The sequence below is a fragment of the Neopelma chrysocephalum genome, unplaced genomic scaffold (assembly GCF_003984885.1).
Source record: "Neopelma chrysocephalum unplaced genomic scaffold, ASM398488v2 Primary Assembly neopelma1_96942, whole genome shotgun sequence".
In the NCBI taxonomy this organism is placed as follows: Eukaryota; Metazoa; Chordata; class Aves; order Passeriformes; family Pipridae; genus Neopelma; species Neopelma chrysocephalum.
This window is the reverse complement of record NW_020925585.1, coordinates 1,278,300-1,300,589: the sequence shown is the minus strand read 5'-3', so window position 1 is coordinate 1,300,589 and position 22,290 is coordinate 1,278,300. Positions and strand designations below refer to the sequence as shown.

At 33.9% G+C, this 22,290-nt stretch overlaps 1 protein-coding gene across 4 annotated transcripts in view; it reads left to right on the top strand.

The window, feature by feature from the left end:
* CEP120 (centrosomal protein 120) overlaps positions 1-22,290 on the top strand; it is a 64,975-nt gene that overhangs the window by 21,901 nt on the left and 20,784 nt on the right. For 3 of the 4 annotated variants that reach the window (XM_027670891.1, XM_027670892.1, XM_027670889.1), the window contains exons 17-21: positions 1,763-1,924; positions 5,107-5,229; positions 6,649-6,747; positions 15,438-15,583; positions 16,273-18,511. In XM_027670891.1, coding sequence (XP_027526692.1) covers positions 1,763-1,924; positions 5,107-5,229; positions 6,649-6,747; positions 15,438-15,583; positions 16,273-16,513 — 771 coding nt within the window. In that variant the 3' untranslated portion in view covers positions 16,514-18,511. Of the gene's footprint in view, positions 1-1,762; positions 1,925-5,106; positions 5,230-6,648; positions 6,748-15,437; positions 15,584-16,272; positions 18,512-22,290 lie in introns of those variants that run through there. The other variant, XR_003532155.1, reaches the window with a different exon arrangement.

Below are 22,290 nucleotides of genomic sequence, written 5' to 3'. Positions count from 1 at the left end.
TATGTGACCAATACATCTGTTCTAGAACAGATGTATTGGTCACATAATCTGACCAGTGGATGTTTAGGATTGTACGGAGGCAGCATTGATTGGCAGCGTTCTAGGAGACGCAGGTGGTGGCGGTAGATGACCCATGATTCAGAACCATATAAAAGAGTAGACAGCTCTATGGCTCTGTAAACACTGATCTTGGTACTTTTCTTCAAGTGTTTATTACGCCATACTCTTTTATGGAGTTTTCCGAAAGCACTATATGTCTTTGCTAACCTGTTGTCTATCTCCCCGTCAGTCTTACCATCCGAGGAGATGAGGCTGCCTAGGTAATTGAACTGCTGGACTGATTTGAGTTCTGAGGTTGCTAGAATTACAGAACTGTAAATTGTCTATTCTTGACAGAATTAGTGTCATGCAGACATTTATGTAACATTAGCATATTTGATTTTAAGTTTAGTACTGTCAGGTGAATACTGTACATGTGCACAACAGTACCTCACTTCAAAAGGTAATTGCTAGATTAACTCTTGAAATAGAAGCAGTTGATAAGAAGATCTGGGAGAAACTGTCCAGGTTTTGTTATCCAACAATTTCAGAGTTCCTATTTCTTTTTTTTTTTTTTTTTTTTTTTAGTGACAGGGCCAAAGAGGCTATAAGAGAAACCAGTAACTACCATTGTTTCTAGATCTTACTGATTACCCCCAATAAGAGGAAGTGGAGTGTGACTTCAGGGACACTAGTCGTATGAAAAGAGAAAGAAAATAAACTGCCTATTTTTGTACTTCAGAACAGACTCAAAATTATGTAGATAAACTGCTGTGGTGGTTTAGCAGTCCAACAAACTTTCTCTTTCCTCCTTGTGAATCAGATTAATCTTTTTATCATACTAATCCCTTCTGTCTCTGTAACAAAGTTAAGACAGCTCCCAACATGGGGACTGGCTGGTTCAGTACCCCCACTCTCTGTACACCTCAAGATGCAATTTATGCTGTAGTGTTCTGACTTTTAACATCCATGCAAAAAAAATCTGATGCTTTGGTTTGGCCAAGTACATTTCAGTCTGAGTAAAAGTAGTTACTTTGAATGTCATATATGTTTTTCTTTCAAAACTTTCTCAAAATTCAGATAGATTCTGACCTGAGAATTCAGAGATTATAAAAATCAGTGGATTCCAAAAATGTCTAGGCAAAATGATGCTGGGTTCATTTAGCGATTACGTAGTTTGAGAAATGGCTATTGGAGAGGTTTCTATTCAGCTAGCTGTTTTCTGGGTCGGTAGCATCTTTCTAGAAAGTTCAAACATATCAAGGATTGTTTTTCTGTTTAGCTCTATGAAAAATTCTCTCAATATGGTCAGTTTGGACTGCAGTCTTACTGACCTAAAGACATCTTGACTGTAGCTGTGACTTTGCTTTCTCTGCAGTGAATTTAGCTTTTCAGTTTGTAGTAGAAAGGTGAATATAAAACTTGCTTTTAGCAATCCTGTAGAATCATGTAGAATGTACAGAAGAGACACAAATAGCTCTGTTTCAACAGTAGTCAAGCAAGAGTATATTTGTAGCTCAAATATAATAATTGGTAGATTGTTAGTTAAACTGAAATATAATAAAAAAGTATATAGCAAACATATAGGCAAATGGAATTTTTATTGTTTAATTTCTAAAACAGGTAACAATTTTTCTGTCATGAATATTAGTAACTGTTGTAAGAGACTTTTCAAGTAAAGCTCTCACCCCTATGGATTAATATAAATGTCTCTTTTTTTAAGCTTCAAAGAGTAAAGAAGGAGTTGCAAGCAGAGCATGAACGAAATCTGCAGGTGCTACAGGATTCTGTGCGGCGAGCCAGAGAGGAATGTGCACACCAGCTTGAGCTAGAAAGGTCAAAAATCAAACAACTGGAAGAAGACAAGCTCCGCTTACATCAGCAGGTAAGTACACTTATATTTTCTGCCTCAGCCATTTATCTATTACAGTGAGCATTTTTATAAGTATCCATAGTGGTTTGGAGGCAAGTGCATTCTGGCAACTTTATAATAAACATTTTATTTCTGTTTTTTGGTGAGCTATGTGCTGAGATCCATCCCCATTAGTCTTGCTCAGTTGTAAGGCCAGTTTGCAATGCAATCGTTATAGTTATTTTTTAACAACTGAAAATGAATTGCAAATAAAAGCCTACATTACATGAAGAACTTGAACAACAGTATGCATTTCAGTAATATAATAAATTGATATCAAGTAACATCTAGCAAAAATAGAGAAAGTTTTACTGTATAGTTTTATTTTTCCACTGCAAAAGACTATTTCTACTATACTTACTGGGGTGGAGGGGAGAATTATCTTGTTATTGCAGTCTTCTGTTCTAAGAGCAGTACTTTCTAAACTGAGAACATTTAGACTGCATTCTATTGTCCTGTAAGCTGATTTCTGCTCTGACAACAAGGCTACTCTGGCTATTTTTCTTGATTGTTAAAGTATATTGTAAAAGTTACTACTTTTTTTTTTCATCATTAGACACTTAATTTGTTAAGTAGACTAAATCTAATGCCTAAGTGTTTTTTTTAGAGTACTTAGTTTATGGAGATTAATTACTTTGGTGTTTTTCATGTCTGATTTGTGACAGTGATAATGCCATATTAGCTTTCACTGTTTGAAGAACTGTGTCAGACAAAGGTATATTTTTTTATTAAGAAGAGTTGTGCTAGATTCTTGTGGGTTTTTAGGTTCATATTAAACATTGATAATAACTTCTTTTTTTGTCAGCATATGTAAACCACAGTACAGTAAACTTTTTAAAAATGCAGCTAGTACAAAAATGCTGCTAACCTAGAAGATGCTAATCTAACTATTCTACTTGAACAGTCATTAAACTGAGATGAGCAGTTTCAAACTGCAGACTGCAATGCTCTTCAAAGTGATAAGTGAATCACTTCTGCATTGTATATGTGGTATTGGCAGCTACCAGTCCAGACAAGACAGCCAATAGTTCTTCATGCTCAAGCAACCAAATGCCACCAGCTAGTATTCTTCATTCAAATTCATTCTTCTGGCTCCCACTGGCTCTTTTTTAGCTTCTACAGGCTCTTTTTTAAAAAAAAAATCACAATCACTTTATTTTTCCTATTTGGAACAGAATATCACACAAAAGATCATTTACCTCAACATTATACTGCCGCAATGGTTGGCTCTAGAGGGCAAGAAATCGGACAGTGAGAATACAATTTTGGTATATCCAGCAGTACCATCAAGGGTTATATGAACTCTCAGCCAGAGTCAGTGTTTCATATTTACTAGCCATCAATGAAAATGTTCTTCATGAACTCATCTGATTCCTTCTAAACAGTACTTAGTATTGCAACATCCTGTGGCAGTGAGTTCTAAAATTTAATTATGTGTTCACATTTTTTGTTCATTTTTATGTTCATTTTAAGCTCATTACTTAATAATTGTAAAGAATACTTTAGTGTCTGTGTGATGTACTACTCCTGATTGTATAGGTGGCTGTCATACTGTCTCTCTTCCAAACACAAGCCCCACTATGTTTTGTCCTGTTTTATATGAAGGCCATTCTTTCCGGATGATGCTAGCTGTCTTTCTCTGTGCTGTTCCTGCTATACTTCAATATGTGGTGGTTGTTACCACATATTCTGCATATGACAGGCTTTTTCTTTTGCTTTGTTGAGGATAGGGTTTTGTTTACTTGCTTTGGAGTTTCAGTCTAGAATCCCTCTCTTCATAATGTGCAGAAAGTTCCTGTTGTTACCAAACAGGTCTCTTTTTTATAAACCTTTTTGGGTGGGTTTTTTTTTGGGGGGGGTTGTGTTGTTTGTTTGCTTTTTAGCAAGAAATGTTCTGGAATGAATTTTAATCATTCTAAACAATATACTTTAACTTATTCCATACTTTTTAAAATTATTTGTTGATATACTATTTTCACACTTAGACATTTAGAGAACTCTACAATTGAACTTGTTTGGAAATAAGCCCCTCTATGTGCAGTGTTTTTGTGTGGCTCCCCATGAAGCATCTTTCCTTTCTTTTGTCCATTCTGTAACAATAATAAATGGAAAAAGCAGAATTTTGGAAGAAAAAAAGAGAGGACCCAGTTAGGAGATCCAAAGAATTAAAATATTGATATACTACTAGAACAAGTTGTAGGCTTTGGAACAGAAATGAATTCTCTAAAGCATTTTCACCCAGTATTCTAAACTGCTGGATACAATTCGTGGAAACACTTACATTATCTAGTTGGACATAAATACAAGAAGAGCATGTGGGATGATATTCTGTGACGGAATACATCAGTTCTGTGAGGTGCATAAGGTATTTCTAGTTGAATAATAATTAACAGAAGAACAATATAAGCTGCACTTAAAAAACATATTAAAAAATTCTTAATATTTTTAATATGGTATAGTAAAAAATGTTGTTAAATATTTGACTTGCTTACTTTCTGTGTGGCAAGTAACTGTATTGGCATCATTTTTCAAATTACCTATTGTAAGTTGAAAAGCAACACACTCTCTTTATAAAAATCTTCTTGATACTGTGGAAGTACACCGTTAGGGCAGAGGTACACAGTATAAAGTCATTAGTCACTAAAGCCTTTCTACTTCAGCCTTTCTTCTAAATCATTTGGCTGTACAAAGTATTACTTGTGTCCTTTTGCAGACATTCCTAAAAAAGTTATGATGGTGAAACTGCATAAGTAATAAAACTTCATATAGTAGATAACACTGACTTTTTTTTTTAATGTGTGTAAATCTTAGTAGTTTTTGCTTTTTGTATTTCTTCTGCAAGTTGTTTTAGAAATGTGAACAAAAATGTGTATAAATCTCAATCTTCTGTATATAAGGACAGACTTGTTTGTTTTTTTTTTCCAGTACTGAGTAAAGATCCTCTTTAAAATTCTTCCTATTAAAACATTGCTGTGTGCCATTGTCAAGAAATTGTTAATTATGTATGTGTAGCGTTCAGTGTCTTTTTTATATCAGATAATTGACAGTAGAGATGTTTGTTCCAGGGACTAAGAAGTAACTTAAGTTCTGTCATCCAATTATTTGTCTGTGATTAGGGTTTTCTGCTAACTTGCATGTTGTTATCTTTAATATAGCTTTATGAAGCAGAAAATAAGCATAAAATTTTGGAGAAGGAGTTTCAGCAATACAAAGAACAGCAAAGTAGCAAACCAGAAATCCAGCTACAATCGGAAATAAATCTTCTCACTTTAGAAAAGGTATATTGGAATTTTCTAGTACTTAAAAACTGTCACAATGGTCTATTCAGTGATAAGGGGGATGTAGTTAATTTGTCCGTTTTGTTTTACTTTTTTCAGTTATTTCTTCAGACTTTAAATATTCAGGCACAAGTAAGGCCAACAGTGGGCATTTATTTCTATAGAGGAAGCAGTAATGTTAGAGGCTAAGGCAGGGAAAAAAGCCTAACCTATACATTTAAATAATGATTTATGCTGGGGACTCTGAACATTCTGTTTATAAAAGAATAAGGAAAAATGAGCATTTTCTTCTAAAGATTAATTTAGACTGTTATTCCATTATGTGCATTTTTGTAATTAAGTGTTTCTGGAGAGAGATTGTGTTACTTATCAGTGGAATGGAATCACCATCTTAAGTTGATTCCTTAAAAACCATACTTGCCTTCAGTAGAGGATACTTTGATTAAAACCACAGATATGGGCACTTGTGCTCAGAGTTATTGTGAGGTTTGACTCAAATTGTTGACCAAATAAGATGAGAAAAAATTAGGCTAGGCTTCTTGACACAAATTGCACTGAGTTATATGGCCAGTCTGCATGTTGCTGTATTCTTGAATAACTTCTAATAATGCAAGCAAATTATTCAAAATATTTTTTGTCTCTGCACACTGTTTAAACTCTTACATTTAAATATTTTTAAATTTCCTATTTTTGTTAGCTTAGTTAAAAAAAATCTGTGCTTAAAGATCTTCACAAATTAGCAGGAAATAATTTTTGTCAGATTAAAGGAAAATATCACTTCCTCAGATGTTAATTAAAAATCCTTCATTTTTTCACATTATATTCTGTGTGCTTCATCACTTTTTTCATTTGCCTTTTAATACTAAATTTTTTTTGGACACAGAATAGAATGCAATTAAATTTTTTTGTGTGTCACACTTTTTAAGGATTTTGGTAGTAAGATCAAATGTTCACACTAGATACATAGATTTTAAAGAATGATTTGAACAGATGTGTAATTCAGAGAAAAAATGTAGAACATATCTTCCATCAGCAGGAAAAAAAAATCCACACACCTTTTGAGGGTGAGATTTATACTGTTAAATTAGTGTTTATAATCTTACTTTGAATAAAAAAGGGATGAGGGGATGGCTAATGTGAGAATCTTAAATTTAAAGGTTACATCAGCAGATTTAGTGCTAAAAAGTAATCTTTCTTTTTTTGTATAGACGGCCATCCAATAAAAATAAGGTTATATTTTAAACAAGAAAATGTTCGTGTGCCATAATATTTATGTTATATTGTATAACAGCTTTAGATGATGTTGTATATTACACTACATAAACACTTTTCTTAAACCAGACCCTTTGTATATATACATCTTTCAGTGATTGTTACTGCTGTTATTGCTTCAGCTGATATGATTTTAATTGCTTTCAGGTTGAACTTGAAAGAAAGTTAGAGTCAGCTACCAAGTCAAAGCTCCACTACAAACAGCAATGGACAAGGGCTTTGAAAGAACTTGCAAGGTTAAAACAGGTATGCAGGTTTTCTTTGGTCGTATGAGACAACCAAGTTAATGTGATGTTGGAAGCTACTAGGATTACTGTTAACTGTTGGCAGTTTTCGTTTTATTAGTGTTTGCCTTTGCAAAGTAAAGCTCTGAGCTATGCTGTTAACAAAAATGAGAACAGCAAAACTGGTTTATGTTTGACATTGAACAACTCAGGAAAGCCCAAGGCTCACACCTGCAAAGGAAGTTGACATAGTTAAAAGCAGGTGTGTAAAAAAAAAAAAAAGGTTTAATTTAATTCCAAATAATGCTGAATCAGCAGCTCCAGAGAAAATATTTTGCTACTATCCGAACCAACTTGGTCAATTACAGTCCTAACTGTTCTGTATTTTAATTGTATAATGAATGAAGGGTAAAGACAAGAAAGAAATCTTCACTTTTAGAAACAAGGGTTTAAGGTTTGATGAATACTGTAAAGTGAAGTAAACTTAGAGGAAATTTAAATTGGAAGTGAAATTTTCTTCTGTATTTGGAATTCCTAATCTCATACTAACATGGCATACTATTTTACTGCTATGTTGTAACAGAGTTCTTTGTGTGTCTGTGTGTGTCTATATAAACACACATATGACTTGAAGTCACTTCATTCACACTTGCAGTAGTAACAGCTTCATCCTTGTTGAATCCATATTGTATCTCCATGTTGTTTTTTGTCATCAACTGTCTTTCTTGAATTAAACAATAATTAAACAATATACTAAAGAATGGCAAGAATTTCCATTGGCCTTGACGAACAAGTTAGAAAACAATTAATCTCAGTTGCTGAACAAACCTTGGCATGGACATAAAGTTCAGAATTCAAGTTTTGTAAAAAGTTTTTATTGCCTGTATTCACACCTAATTCCGGGTGTTGAGGATCAGTGTTGGGTTTCTTAAGGATTATAGTACCTACTTCATTCCTACTGATAAAATATTCAGGTTTTGGAGAGTAAGAGGTCAATCCCATGCTCTCCTAATTTATTATTTCTTTTAATTTGTATTTCTCTTTGAAGAGAGCAAATATACACTGTAATCATTGATATTAAGTAGAAACTCATCTTTATTTACCATCTTCAAATTGCTTCTTTTTTGCCCAGTGATAAAAGGAGTTTGAATTTTTATCTCTGATTTCTGTAACATTTATTATTTGAGATGATGATAGGAGGAAGAATATAAGTCTTATGTCTCTGATTAGGATTTCTTCAGCAGTCATGAAATGTCCAGGCTATTTTTTTCTTGTCATGTTTTAAAATTCATGTAGAATAGAAGATTTTTGCTTGCCACATTAACACCAGTGTGTATCCCTATCAGGTTCTTATTACAAATTTCATCACCATAGGCCTGATGATCTGAATTTATGAGCATATGTTGATGGTTTCAACTGACCCTCTTGCTGAAAGTCTGAACCATAAAATAAGTTGGCATGAACAGTGAATTATGCTACCTAAAACTTTTCTGCAACAGAACAAACCCTTTCAAAGTAGTTTCTTGTGGTTTTTATACTCCTGTGCTTCATCTTATACTTGGTCTATTGATAAAGAATTTAAGTGACTTTGAAGAGCCAAATAAAAATTGAAGCACATCTGATCAAAACCCATTTACCATGTTTTAAATATAAATTTGGAAACTGTTGCTTAAGGAATTCTAGATTTGCTTTAGTTCCAGTGATTTGTGCAATTGTGCATAATTTGACCAATTTCTTGTTTAAATTGGATTAGTACCATGTTAATTTTGCATTGCCTCTGGTGAATAGCCACAGGGTTGTAATCTGTGCCAGTAATTTGTCACACCAAACCTCTCTAGAGAACTATACAAAACATTTGTGTAGTGAGGATTAGACGCTGAAAGCCATATCTTAGATTGTTAATAAATGTTAATGACAAAACCCAGCTGGTAAGTCTTGGAAATGAGATCTAATGCTTTGTGCCCATTGCCAAAAAAATGTTTAAACAGAGATTTCCATTACTCAAAGGTGACCTGGTGCAGTCAATTTGTGAATTAAAGAAGCATAATCTACAGGCTAAGCATTTAGTAAAATGCTCTTCTGATTTGCAACCATAAAAGTCAATGTTTCCTTAATTAAAAAGTTTTCTTTTACTTTGGCACTAGTTCTTAGCACACATCTGAGATAGTTTTATATTTTACAGAATGTGAGATATGCAGCACATAACTTAAAGCATGGGACTGTTAATAGAATATGATCTAAACTTCTCCGTTTGTAGGATTTTGAATGCTAAACACAGTGCCAGTGTTATTGAAGTACATGAAGGCATATATATATATATATATATATCCTACTTACCTCTGCTAAAAAAAATACAGAAGTTAGTTGAATTTTAACACAGTTTGTAAAGCTGAGTGACAATAGACTTCACCCAGCGTACTTTTCTTCCCTCTCTGTTATTTAGGGCAAGTCTGTCTTAATACTTCATTTATTATACCCTGTTCAGCTTTAGGGAGACAAAAATGTCAACAGTCAGTTAAACATCTGTGCACCCAGGTAGATTTTATTGTTTCTGTAGGTTTCAAAAACTGTCCTTCGAGGCTTGCCTACTGGGCAATCTCAATACTACACAAATAAGACTTCCATATTTTTTTATGGATGTTAGCATTATTTCTGAGAGGAATCAAACTATCTACAGAAAATTGCATACATGATTATAGAGACCTTAGATGCTAAAGTCAGTACCTGTCTGGGTGTAAGAAAAATTGTATCAAAACAAAAATAAAAACTGGCAGAAATATCAGTTTTAGCAGTTGATAATCTCAGTCGGATTTAACCTAAATAGCCAAAAATCTCAAAATGTATATCCATTCAGTGTTCTGTGAGAAATATTTTGCAAGTCTTCTAATGTGTTTGTGCCCTACAGAGCTGTTAGAATCAGCACTGATGCATTTGTTTAATACAGCATAAAACATATTGGCTGGCTGACAGTTCACTCTGTCTTGTCTAGTATCTTACTTATCCACTCAGTAATTAATTTGATTAATTTGTAAGTAATTTAGCCAAGGACAGGATGTAAATCTTTGTTAAAAAAAATAAGTCACATAAAAAAAAAAGAGAAGAAAAGAAAAAAAAAAACACAACACACCATTTGGAAATCCAAATCTTGGTTAAAAACTGTGTCTTGAAACCATCCAGGCCCTCCTACTGACTTGTCAGCTCTGGGTTATTTTCAGAAAACTTTACTTGAGTTCTTTAGCTTCAATCGTAAGTTTTTCCCACAGACTTGCATGGTATGTATGAGTGGGAGAGTGAATAGTGGCTGCTATTTAGCCATTGTTTAGTCTAGTGTATGTATGTTTACATCTCCCTTTTGGATTTATAGGCAGCTATGGCAAAATAAAGATTGTGCTTCCTTGATTGAAGAACCTCTTAACTAAAGCACCTGGTGGCATACAGGGATTCTTTTATGATCTGATTATAATTGAAATTTTGAGGGTTTTTTATTGTTGATTATTTTTTATTTAGTGCTAATATGTCTGTAGTATCATAAGTTTTAAAACATGATGAAGGTTTCCACCATGAAACCTTCTAAAACAGTATTCCATGTCTCAAGGACTACATTAGAGATGAAAAATAATGAAGAAAAGTAGTAAAACCTTCAAGTAAGTTATTTGATAACTCACATGTGGCTTTGTTTGGTTTGGATTTGTTTTGTTTGTGGAGATGTATAAGGAGGACAGCAAATATAAAATTAATAAGTGAAAGGAATATTGGTGATAATTTTTACTGAAGGAGACAGGGGCAGTAAAGAAAAGAAAATGAGCAAGAAGAATAGCGAGACTAGCAGTGCTGAGAAAGTATTGGAGAGGAAAGTACCTGGGCCAACTAATGCGCACTGCAAAGATAATTTTCAGACTAATTTGCAGATGATACTTTTGGTTCATCTGTGGCTGCCTTAGTGTGGGATAATGGCTGATGATTATTAGGTGGTGATGCAAGTGTAAAGTATTTCCAAGTGTTCTGAGTTTCTGGTGAGTTTATCTTCTATTCACAAAGTTGCCTTTAGTCCAGCAGCTGATGATTCCGGAGTATTCCCTTAAGTGAAATGTAAAAATGCAAAATTCTAAATGTTTAAAATCAAAAATTCTAATACCTCTTACTGAGGCTTAAAACAGTCTGACTGGCTAGAATAAGCAGTTGGGAATAAGTCTGAAATGTTCCTTATGTTGGGATATATTATAGGAGGAAAGTTTGTCAGAAAGTCTTGACTAAGAATTTTAAGCACATGAGTATGTATGTATAAACTTTTGTGCACTGAGGTACACTTAAAGAATACTTCGTATTCAATTATAACTTAGTTTTTCAGTATACACAGAATAAAATGAGGATGTTCCAAGGGGGCTTAGAAATGCTGGACTTAGCTTTATTTGTACTATAAATGTGCAGAAATGTTTTGTGAACATTGTTTTTTCACTTTGGAAGATCTCACAATAAATTCTGCTACATTTCAAATGCTACTATGCAGTAGAGTTCTGCTCGTTCTCGGGTTTAAAAAAGTACTTGTTGCTCAGTGGATTGTTACATTGTCATGGAAAAAAGTGGATTTAATATCTAAATGTCTCTGAAGTGACACGAGTTTCATCACTGAGATGAATAAAAAATCCTTCCTTTTCTCTCATTGTAACAAAAGGCAGTCTTTTTATGGTCCCTCAACATATCATAGCAAAGTTGTATATAAATGAATTCAAAATCAGCATGCTTCCCTTCTTGTCAAACAACTGTTTTAAATTCTTTGCCATCTTCTTGTGTTGATGTATTATTAGGAAATGTGTTTCTCTTGCTCTGTTGTGAATGGTATACATAGAGCAAGTTTTCTGTTACACACCCTACAAATTGTTATGACAGACTTTTTAAAGGAATCAAAGACTAATGTTGGGAAAGACATTTGAAAATCAGAAAATATGAAGTATGTAATGTAAATTACGCACAGGATCCATCATAAACGAATCTGCAAAATCCTTTCTCACTTGTTTTAGTGTCTTTTATCCAAGTCAGGCTGTCTCAAACTGAAAGGTAGGGAAATCTTGTTTCAGAAAATGTTGATTTCTATTTTTTTAATTTAATATGCTTAAATGTCACTGTTCAGGGTCACAACATGGCATGCCTCTGAAATTCTTGACTTCCATTGACTAGAATTAATCTTGACTTTTCCCTCAATACCCCAAATATTTGTCATGTTTACATCATAACTGTATTAGTAATCAAATTAAAATTCATATCACATTTGTCTGAAAGGAATGCCTACCCAAAATTAGCTTGGAGGCAAAATGTACTGATAAGTGTTTTTCTCCTCAGTGGAGAAAAGTAGAATTTAGCATACTCTACATTAAATCTTACTTCCTTTTACAAATTTAAGAATATTATCCTGAGTAGTCTCACTGGTTTTGATTGGTTTTGTGTTTGTTGGGTTTTTATAATAGACCTTTTTCCCAGAGAAAAATATCAAAAGGAACAGAACTGAACAAAGGGTTCTGCAGAAGAGACTTGCTTTTCCTGCATCTCTTTGGCTTCTGCATCATTCTCTTTTGTCCTTTTCTTGATTTAATTCAATATCATTTAAGACATTAATAAAAAAAAATTATGGTTCTGAAATGAACTCAAACAGTTAGGGCATAAAGGTCCAAATTATTGAATGAGATCCCTTTCGATCAATATGAAAGCATTAGGAATATCGTGTCTTTCTGTTCTGATTGAGCTTCAGACATTGTTCTATTAACCTTAAGTGTATGTACTTCTTCTGACATATATTTCTCCTTTGAGCTTGTTTAAAATGCCTTTTTTGCTCTCAGATTGCCATTGTGAGCATATTGCTGAACAGCAGAAACTGATTGTTGAACTTTCCTCCCTCATATAGTAACATAGCAACTTGTCATGGAACTTTTAGTCCAGCATGCTTCTTATGGCCAGTGTGCAGTTATGCCTTTCCTCTCAAGTGCAGCTGTGAGGACACTTTCAAAATCTTTCCTTTTAGAGCTGAATAATATACTCCACAAACTGAAGTGCTGGATTAGAAGGCTTCTACTCACTGAAGTCACAGCTATGTGAGGATTTGTACGTGAAAGTACTGGTGTCCTAGTAGTAAATGCTAGTCTGTAGCATTTTTTTGAAATGTTAATGTCTAAATTCTGTGATCAAGAAGCTCCTAACATGTTTAAGTATATTGCATAAGTGATTAATTTGCACTCAATAACTTAAATCATAGCTCTAATTAGAATATACCTAGTTTTGAGTTTCAGCCAGTGCTTTTCATTGGGTGGAAAAAACCCAGCGAATGAACTGATGTGAAATATCAGTTTGGTCCATACAGAGGTCAGCAGTAGATGGACAAGATCTAGAAGCCCACTTTGGATATCTTTGAATGCCCTCCAGCTGCCCTCAGTCAGTTACTGAAGTACATCATGAGCCAGCAGTTGCATTTACGCTATCATGTTTAACAGACAAAATGTATTCTTAACTTATCAGCTTCCTTTTCAAACCATCTCATAATATTGCACTCTTCCACATCCACTTTTTCCCCACTGAATAACTTTGTATCAGCCGTAAACTGTTCCAGAGTGATTTTTCTCATTTACAAGTATATCGAAGAGTAGTTTCTTGTGGAGTGCACTGTTACCTTCTTGCTCTTGTGGAAATGATCAATAGCTGTCCTTTCTCTGGTGTTCTAAACCCTGAGTAACCTGAGAATTCTTTCTCCAAGGCAGCTTTAGTTTTGTGTTTTGATGAAGGTAGTTTATTTGGTATGGTGTTTGGTTTGTTTTTTTTAAGATTAGTTGGAAGAGTGACTTTTCTACAGAAGCTGGATTTGTTCTTTCTGGTTAACCCATACATCTTGTTTGTTTTGGTTTTAGTTATGGTTTGAAGCAGTTTGGCTACAGTGGAAGTAAGGTCTGCAGGTAGTTCCTGGGTATTCCTAAAGACTCTGTTTAAAGAAAGAATAAAATGAAAAATGGGGAGATTGCTGTGATGTCAATGCCAGTTTTGGTGATGGATTAAGACTAACCTCCCATTAGTCTTGCAACTTTTTCTTTGAATTTCATTATATTCTTGAAAATTCTTGCATAAATATCAGCTGTCTATAGTGACTTTTTAATATTTGCTATATGTATTTGTAGATTCCTGTTCTAAAACCTATTCTACTTCAATCTGAGCCTATTATTCAAACCTGTCTGACATTAAGAAGGGTGTCTCTCACATGGGAATGCTCTTCTGTAATGAACTCTTGATGTAGAAGGAAAGACTATGGCTTTATCTTCACCAAATATTTTTAAACTTCAATCATCTGTCAGCTGTAGACTCTTTGGGAGCATTCCTGCTTCTGGTTTTATTAGTAGTATGTAACCCTTTAACAAATTGTTCTTCAAGCTTTATGACCTGTCTCGCTGTAGTTCTAACATTTAATTTGGCTGGCTGATGTATTGAATTTAGTATAAAAATATTTTGTGTTTACGTACATGCTATGACTTCTGGTCAAGTACTTCTTTATTGCATTGTCTGTTCACATTAACAATTAGAGTCTTTGTTTATACCAATTCCTTGTGAAATTCAGATTATCTTGCTAATTATTGATCATCAACAGGGAATGCTTTAAGTGCTGGCAACTGAGATTCAGGAAACTGCGCTACTAAAGTCTTCCAAATAGGTTGACTATATAAAGAATATGCTCATACCTATCAACCAAAAAATTATCTTTTTTTTATCCCTATAGGAAATATAAAACTGATTTTATTAACAATCAAATATGTCATATGAAATCAATGTCAGAATTACAGAAGTAGACTTGCACTTCAACATATGCTTAGATCCAGGATGTTTTTATAACCTCCTGTAATACCTCTTAACTACTTCAGGTCTTCTGTCTTATTCAGAGTGTGAGACTGACTGTATTGACTTAGTGCACAAGGTCATATGGAAAATAACTGGGAGGAAAACAAATGGAGAGAGCACCATATTTCTCATTAAGACACTATTGTCATGAAGTGGCAGTGGGCTCAAACCTTACTTTTGTTACAGTGTGTGTGTAGAGCTTAAAAAAATAGAGAAAAGTAAACTTTTAGAATGGATAGATTGGTTGGATTAAATCCACAAAATAAATTATTTAAAATTTCACATAGTGCTATGCAAACATAAAAGGACATCTTGCCAGAATTTTGTTTCCAAAGCTTATTTTTTAAGCACACGTTGCAATTTCAAAAAGTAGTTCTTGAAGCTTTGATACTAGGCACTATGGGGCTGATGATGGAAGTTTCCTGCAGGTATTTAGCTTTTACTTTCTCAAAAATATTTATTATTTAAAATACCATGTAGCCAAGGAGTAAATCTCAGTAGCTTGAGCAGTTCCAGAAGTGCAAGTCTTATGTTTACCAACTTAAGCCAGAGTTAGTAAAAGGGTTGGCTAACATTTTTGCTATTTTGTTAACGGGAAGATATCTGTGACTGTGCTTCTAGCTGATCCAGCTTGGACAGGTTCACTGTGATTGTGATAGTAACTGGACTTATCTGGTGATATTTGTAATGCAATAAGACATTCTGTTAACTCCTGCATTTCTAATACTCCTGGAGAATTAATTATCATGATTTCATTCCTAAATTTTTGCTTTGTCACTATAATTACCACTTTTACATTTAATCACATGTTCAACTGAGTTATGTCTTCACCCCTTCCCATATAAGCGTGAACAAGAAAATGCAATGGCTCATCTTAAAAAGCAGCAGCAAGAGCTGGAGCACATGAGGCTGCGCTATTTGGCAGCAGAAGAAAAAGAGCTGGGGAAAACAGACCGACAAGAGCTGGAGGATATCAGAAATGAACTTAACAGGTATAAAAGTATTTGTAAGATTCCTCCACACCAGCCCATTCCCTTCTTTTTTTCTTGCTGTCAGCCTAAAATTAGGAGAAAGTTCAATTAAATCAAGATTGTGATTGGCTGTCAGTCCAGTGAAAGAACACAGTTTAGTGTGCCTTAGGTAAAGATTACACATTTATTAAATGCAATAGTACTACAGTATAGCAAAATCTATGTTTAAGGCCACTGTACCTGAGTTTTATGTTATGGTCATAGTTTTACAGCACCAGGCTTTTTTCTACTTTAATCCTTCAGTTCTAAGTATAACTGCTGTGTTAGGAAAAGAACAAGACATGTACTGTTCTTATGTTGAATACATTCAAATTCTAGATCTATCTGATGTTGTCCTCCAGAAACTGTCTGCACTAGTTTTGTTTGTTGAACCCTTTTAATCTGAGTACAGTTTGCATAAAGTAGAAGCTTTGATAGCAAGTATCAGTTACATATGCATATAGAAAAAGTTTTCTTAAAATTTAAGTATTATATTGAAATTTCTTTTATTTTGAGTTGTTTTCCCCAGAGTGAGAATAATTTGTTACATTTACAGATTTCTTTATTTTACTAAGTGCTTCAGTAGATAAACTAAAGACTTAATATGAAGATAAACAGAGCAGATTTTAATATGTCTCATTGTCTGATTCTTTCTATTTTATCAACATCAGGCTAAAGCAACAAGAAGAAGAGAGAAAGCAATTGCAAGATGCTAAAGATAATTCTGCTGGTAGAGTGGATGGTCTTCATTGTAGAAGACTAAATGAGAACACGGATGATTACCTCTCTCGTCTGATAGAAGAGAGGGATACCCTGTTGAGAACAGGAGTCTATAACCATGAAGATCATATTGTAAGTGAACTTGATCGTCAAATCAGAGAAGCTATTGCAAAAAGGAACATCACTATTTAAAAGCGTACAAAAAGCTGTTAAAAAGAGCCAAAATCTGAATCTGATTTTTATAAAACTATACGACTTTGCAAAATATGTGATGTCACGCTTTGTTTTGCACACTGTAGCCAGCTCTCTTTGAAGTCAATGTAAATATTTGCAACATGTCAAATTAAGCACAGTTGTAAGTTTTACGGTGGCAATGACTGGTTTATAATGTTTTTGAACTCACACGTATGTATGTATATGTGTATGTGTAAATATATTTATCTTGTGTACTTTCTTCTAAAGTGTTTACTACCTCTTTTTGCATCACCCTGACTAGGTTTACTTGTAATATTTTTAATACTCTAAGAGGTTTTTGGTCAATGTTGTTGTTATTTCTTTCAATTTTTAAAAATATCTCTTCAGCTGTACTAGGGAAAAGTGACATCAGCTGCTTTTCCTTACAAAGCTCTTAATTCTGAACTGAATTGCAGCATTGACCACATGTTACTTTTTTTTACTACATGACAAGGTAATCAATTTTGGCTTCTCTAACTGTAGTTAACACAACTAAATTCTGTAGTAAACAAGAGACAAGGTTTTGAGTGCGTATGTGTGGGGGGGAATCAAACCTTATGGAACTGAAGCTGAACCAATTATTAGCTAGCCTGATTGTACAGGTAAAATCCCTTGATTGCCCTGGGAGTTTTGCACATAGACCAGTAAGGGTGAATCCAGGGTGAACCCAGGAGAGTAAAGACCGTATTCAGAAGTGTATATGCATTCTTACATTGATCCCTAATGAGGAAAGTTAATTGAAGCAACAATTCAGTGAATTTATAAACTTTAAATCTTGAACATAAACATAGAAAGCTCTTGGTTTAAGTAAAGCTGGTTTTTTTCAATCAAGATGTAACCACTTTGGAGTTACTTAACATGTATTTCAGAGCATGTTATCTCATTACCACTTAAATTGTAAATAAAACTTTGTTTGATTGTGGAAGTATGAACAGGGTGCAGAACAGAAATCCACAATTAATGTTAGTTTGCGCATAATCACAATTGAAAAAGTTTTGGGTTCCAGCCTTCATTCTGTTTCTGTCATGTTTGTGGGGATCTACCTGACATTAACTTACAGCGCTGTCCTTTCAATAGGCATTTTTGTCTGTCCTGTGCTCACAAGTGTTTCCATTTGAATGTCAAGTACAAAAATTGTCTTAGAATTTTAACTTTTAAAGTGAACAAAGATACCAATGAAAAAATTATTGGTTTAGGTTTTTTACAAAGAATCAGTGAAGTTTCAATACATTTGACCTTCCTGTTTTGTATTAATGAAAAATTGTATTAATTTGTATTAATTATAAGAGTTATAATTAATACAAAATATACAAATTAATTTTGTATTAATTATAAAATGGGGGGAGGGGTGTATCCTATTTGGCTTTACCTCTAATTGCATTGGTTTTCCTCCTCTTTACCATGGGTGTATCTCCTGTTTAAATAAACTATTAATTTAGACTTTTCTAAAAAGTTAAAAACAAGCTGTAAAAAAACATGGAGATCATATTAACTGAGGAATACTTGAATACTTATCAATACCAGACTTTGTAAGAAATACTTCTGTAATACTTTGCACACCTTACTGTATTTTTCAAAGTAGTGTACTTAAAGAGATCCCTTTCCACTAGCAAAGAAAATGTCACCTCCTTAAATCCCATAGAGATCCATGAAATATAATTTTACAATATTTTTTTCATCATGGCTGTGTCATATCACCGATGCATGATTATATGCAATTACTGTAAATGACCCAGGAAGCTTCTATCTTGACAGGAAAACTTGTTCATGCTGTTTTTCTTCAAATGCTTGCTCACTTGTGTAGTTTCTTTTCCAAACACTGGAGGGTGCCTGAGACTTAAATATTACAAAGACAGTGTTGACCAAATTTCATAGCTGGTCATTTTTTTTAGACTGGTATTCCATTACTTTTCAAGTGTATTATTTTATTAAATAAAATTTGATTTTTTAAGTAAATATTAAGGACTTTGCATTTATTTCTTAACTATGTATTTAAATGAAAAATTTTGTTTACTATTTCCAATAATATGAAAGTCTTTAGTGCTTGAATCCATAAAATAATGAAGCTGGTAATCAAGGTTAATTTCACCTCTGTGTCATGTTAAAAAAAAAAAAAGGCAGTCGTGTCACTGTTGGTTTTAAAAAGGAAGTTGGCTGAGTTTTCTCCCTAGTAAATCAAAGTACTGTGTAAAAATAAATCATAGAATACTTATTTTTGAAAATCATTTATAAATCTGATAATTTGAGCTATTTGGGTCCACTTAACCATGTGAAAGATCAATGTGTAAAGCATAAGTTTTGTGATTATTAAAAAAACTTACTTAGCATAAAACTTGTTTAACATTTTCATTTTGTTATAAAGTCCTTACTCTTAGTGTTCATTGTTCATGTTAGAATGTGGAAATGTATTAGAGTGAGGATATTCTAAGCTTGATATTTCAATTTAATTTTTTCCAGCACAATTTGTCTATGTGCTTTAGGCTGAAGTACTCCAGAATTAAGATACATATTTGTAGTAGATATGGATCATATGAGCTCAGACATGATCTCAATATTACTCTTCTTTAAAGAAAATTTTTATGTTGGGTTCCATTTGCTTTTTTATTCTCTCAAAGCCATTTTAAAGGTTATGGTTATTCAGTGGAGAGACCAAATACCATTTTAAAATATCTTAAGATTTTTATCTTAATCTCTCTTCTTTGCCAAAGAAATGTCATTTGAAACAGATGCATGAGATAAGGAACTCATTTTAATTTACCCAGCATAAAAAGACTGCTGGAAATGAGACCTGTGTTTACAGGTTCAGTCCTGGTTCCATACGCTGGAAAAAATGTGGTGGAAAGAGGAGCAGCAGCTAGACCCTCCTGGAATTCTGGCAAACTCCTATTGATATTATTGTGCCCAGATTTCACTAGGGAAGTTGATGGAATTATTTCAAAACAAGTACTCTTACCAGTATGTTTCTGTGAACCCAAATGGGAGAGAGTGGGGGAGTGGGGTGGCTGTTATGTGTCAATTCCACGTCAAATCATTTCCAGCCTTCATCTGCCTTAGGATTTGGGCCCAGAACTCGCAGTTCATTTGGAATAAAGAAACTTTGGATTGGACAAATACAGGATATAATCAATCTTTCAGAGGAAAAGCATCAGCCCACCTGAAAATGAGGACATTTAGAAATACTGTTGTTTTTTCCTGATAATCTTCAGACAGAGGATCTCCTCCTATGTTATGTGCTAATTTTTCTGCTAGTGCTGCGGATTTGCTGTTACCAATTTTTGCTACTGAAGAATTGCCTCAAATTACTTATTACAGCTTTAAATGTAAGGCAGGAAACCCTGGATATAGTGTGCTTATACATCTTGATATGGAGCATTAGCTGAGATTTTGAGAACTCTTGAAGCAGACCTTTTTCCCTTGATAATTGTTAGGCTGTTAAACAGGAGAATTGTGTCTAAATTCTGATTTGTATATTAAAGCAGTGGAATGCGTTATGGGGAAAAAAAAAGACAAATAATTTTGAAAATAAGATGACATTGTTTTACTTTGAATCTGAATTATTTAAGTATATAGTTACACTATGGATCTTTACAGTATATTGTTCTTTTGGAGTGAAGCTATAACCACTGTTTCTATAATATCTTAGCAGTGATCCGACACTTTTAACCCTAATACACTTTCAACACTGCTGTTCCGTACAAGAAGCATTGTTATATCTGGCACTGAGCTTTCAAGTATTCAATCTGCAGTTCTCCTTCACTGGAGTTTAAATGCTTCTCCCTCCATCCACCAAGATAAACCTTAATGCACAACTAAAAACAGAAGTCCTTTATCATATCTTCTAAGTGCTACTGAAGTATTTATGCCAGTTAATACATATTTACACAATTATTTATTTTGCTACTACTGTGCCTAAATGATCATGACCTGTGTCAAGGCTTGGATGGGAAGCACTAGTCTCGCTATTGTTAAAGACAGAGCTGTAGAAAGGCGGCTGCATACTTAGATCTCATTTCATTTGTTTCTCCAGGGGGTTGTATTAGTAGTGTTTTCATTAGAAATGTTTTTACAGATGTCGGCTATCCAGATATGAAGTCTCTGTGGTGGAGAAGCAGTCAGGAGTTTGGCATTCAGAACAGAAAGGAAAAAAAATCATCTTTGAGGGACTAATTTATAGAAAAATAATTTACTGACTTTCTGATGTATAAATGTACAGTAACCCCATGGCAGCTTTAATGCAGAGTAATTGAATTCTTGCAAGTACAGTTATTTTCTATTCTTAACTTGAAGAAACGCTACAGCCTGTCATTCCCTGTCACTGAAGACTAAAATAGTCTCCATTAATAATGCTTCTGGAAAAATGAGGTCTCTTACTCTGTAGTCCAGTACTCTTTTTTCCAAGCGAAATACTTGTGGTAGTTCAACAGCATTTTAAGCAATGTGTGTGTTGCTACAAAAAAGTTTCTTTCTAACAACATACATAGGGAGTAGATGGTTATGGAGGTGTTTGGCGTTACTGACTATTTGAGCAAAAGGTTTTAATGCAGTTGCTGAGACATAAGTGCATTAACAAAATAATATGGCATCAAAATTTAGAGTGGGTTTACTGGAACAGATGGAGTCTAGTAGGATAGTCCTCAGCCCAGTACTCTTTCAGCAGTTATCATGCATTGCTCATAGCTGTAAATGTACTATGAAAAAGCTGTGAAAATTTGAAAATTATGATTTACTATGAATATAATAAGTTTTGTTTTACAAATGCAAATGTAAATAGGGCAGCAAGATTAAATTACTTGGTTTTGAATTGAGCAGGCTATCAAACTAATACTTTTTTTGTAAAATTTAGGGTAACGGCAAGTCTACAACATTTTTGTATTTGCTTAATAGTTTAACATAAAGTGAAGGTATTTTTATGTTTTGGTTTTCACATCTGGAGGTACAGAAAATAATTTTATTGATCTCATGTTAAGAGATGTTCCTTGACACCAAACTATCAGTTTGCCTGAAAAGGCTATTTTTGGCAACAAGATTAATACAGTAATAGAATAGGTAATCCAGATCAGGGCTGAAAAACCCCATGAGCTACTATTTGCTTTATAATTAGACATGCAAGCAGTGAAGGTTGAGTCCCATTTGTGTCAGACATGAAGTCGACATGATGCTTCTCATCCAATAAATAAGACAATTTAGTTAGTAGTTTGTTCTTAAAGCCAACACTGTGGGTGTGCTTTCATGAGTACCAATGCATATTTGGTGTAAACCCTAGAGCCTACCTGCTGCTCCAGGCGATGCATAGGATATGTTTGGCCTAGATAATGTTTTTGATGCTTCTATAACAATAATGTTTTTTACTGCAATTTTTACAAATATGGATGCAGTGATGTTTTAAATACCCTAACTTGCTGGTTTATCCTGTCTTTTCTGACAATAATGCAATTGGACTGAATGAATGGGACTAATAATCCAAAATAAATTATATAAAACCATAGAGTGTCAAAAGCAAGAAAGAACACATCAGAACCCTAAGGAATTGGTAGGTGTATGCTTGTAAGAGGGCAGTGCTATTTGTGGGAAAACTTCCACACCTCAGCAACATGATTATGTGTCTCTAAAGTGAGTTTTACCTGTCCCAACATCTTGCGCAGCAGATGGGCCTTTTTTTTTTTTTTTGATTCCCTGACTGTATCGTCTTATTGCGTATAGACAGCACATCATAAAAACCGTCCTAAAGTTTTAAC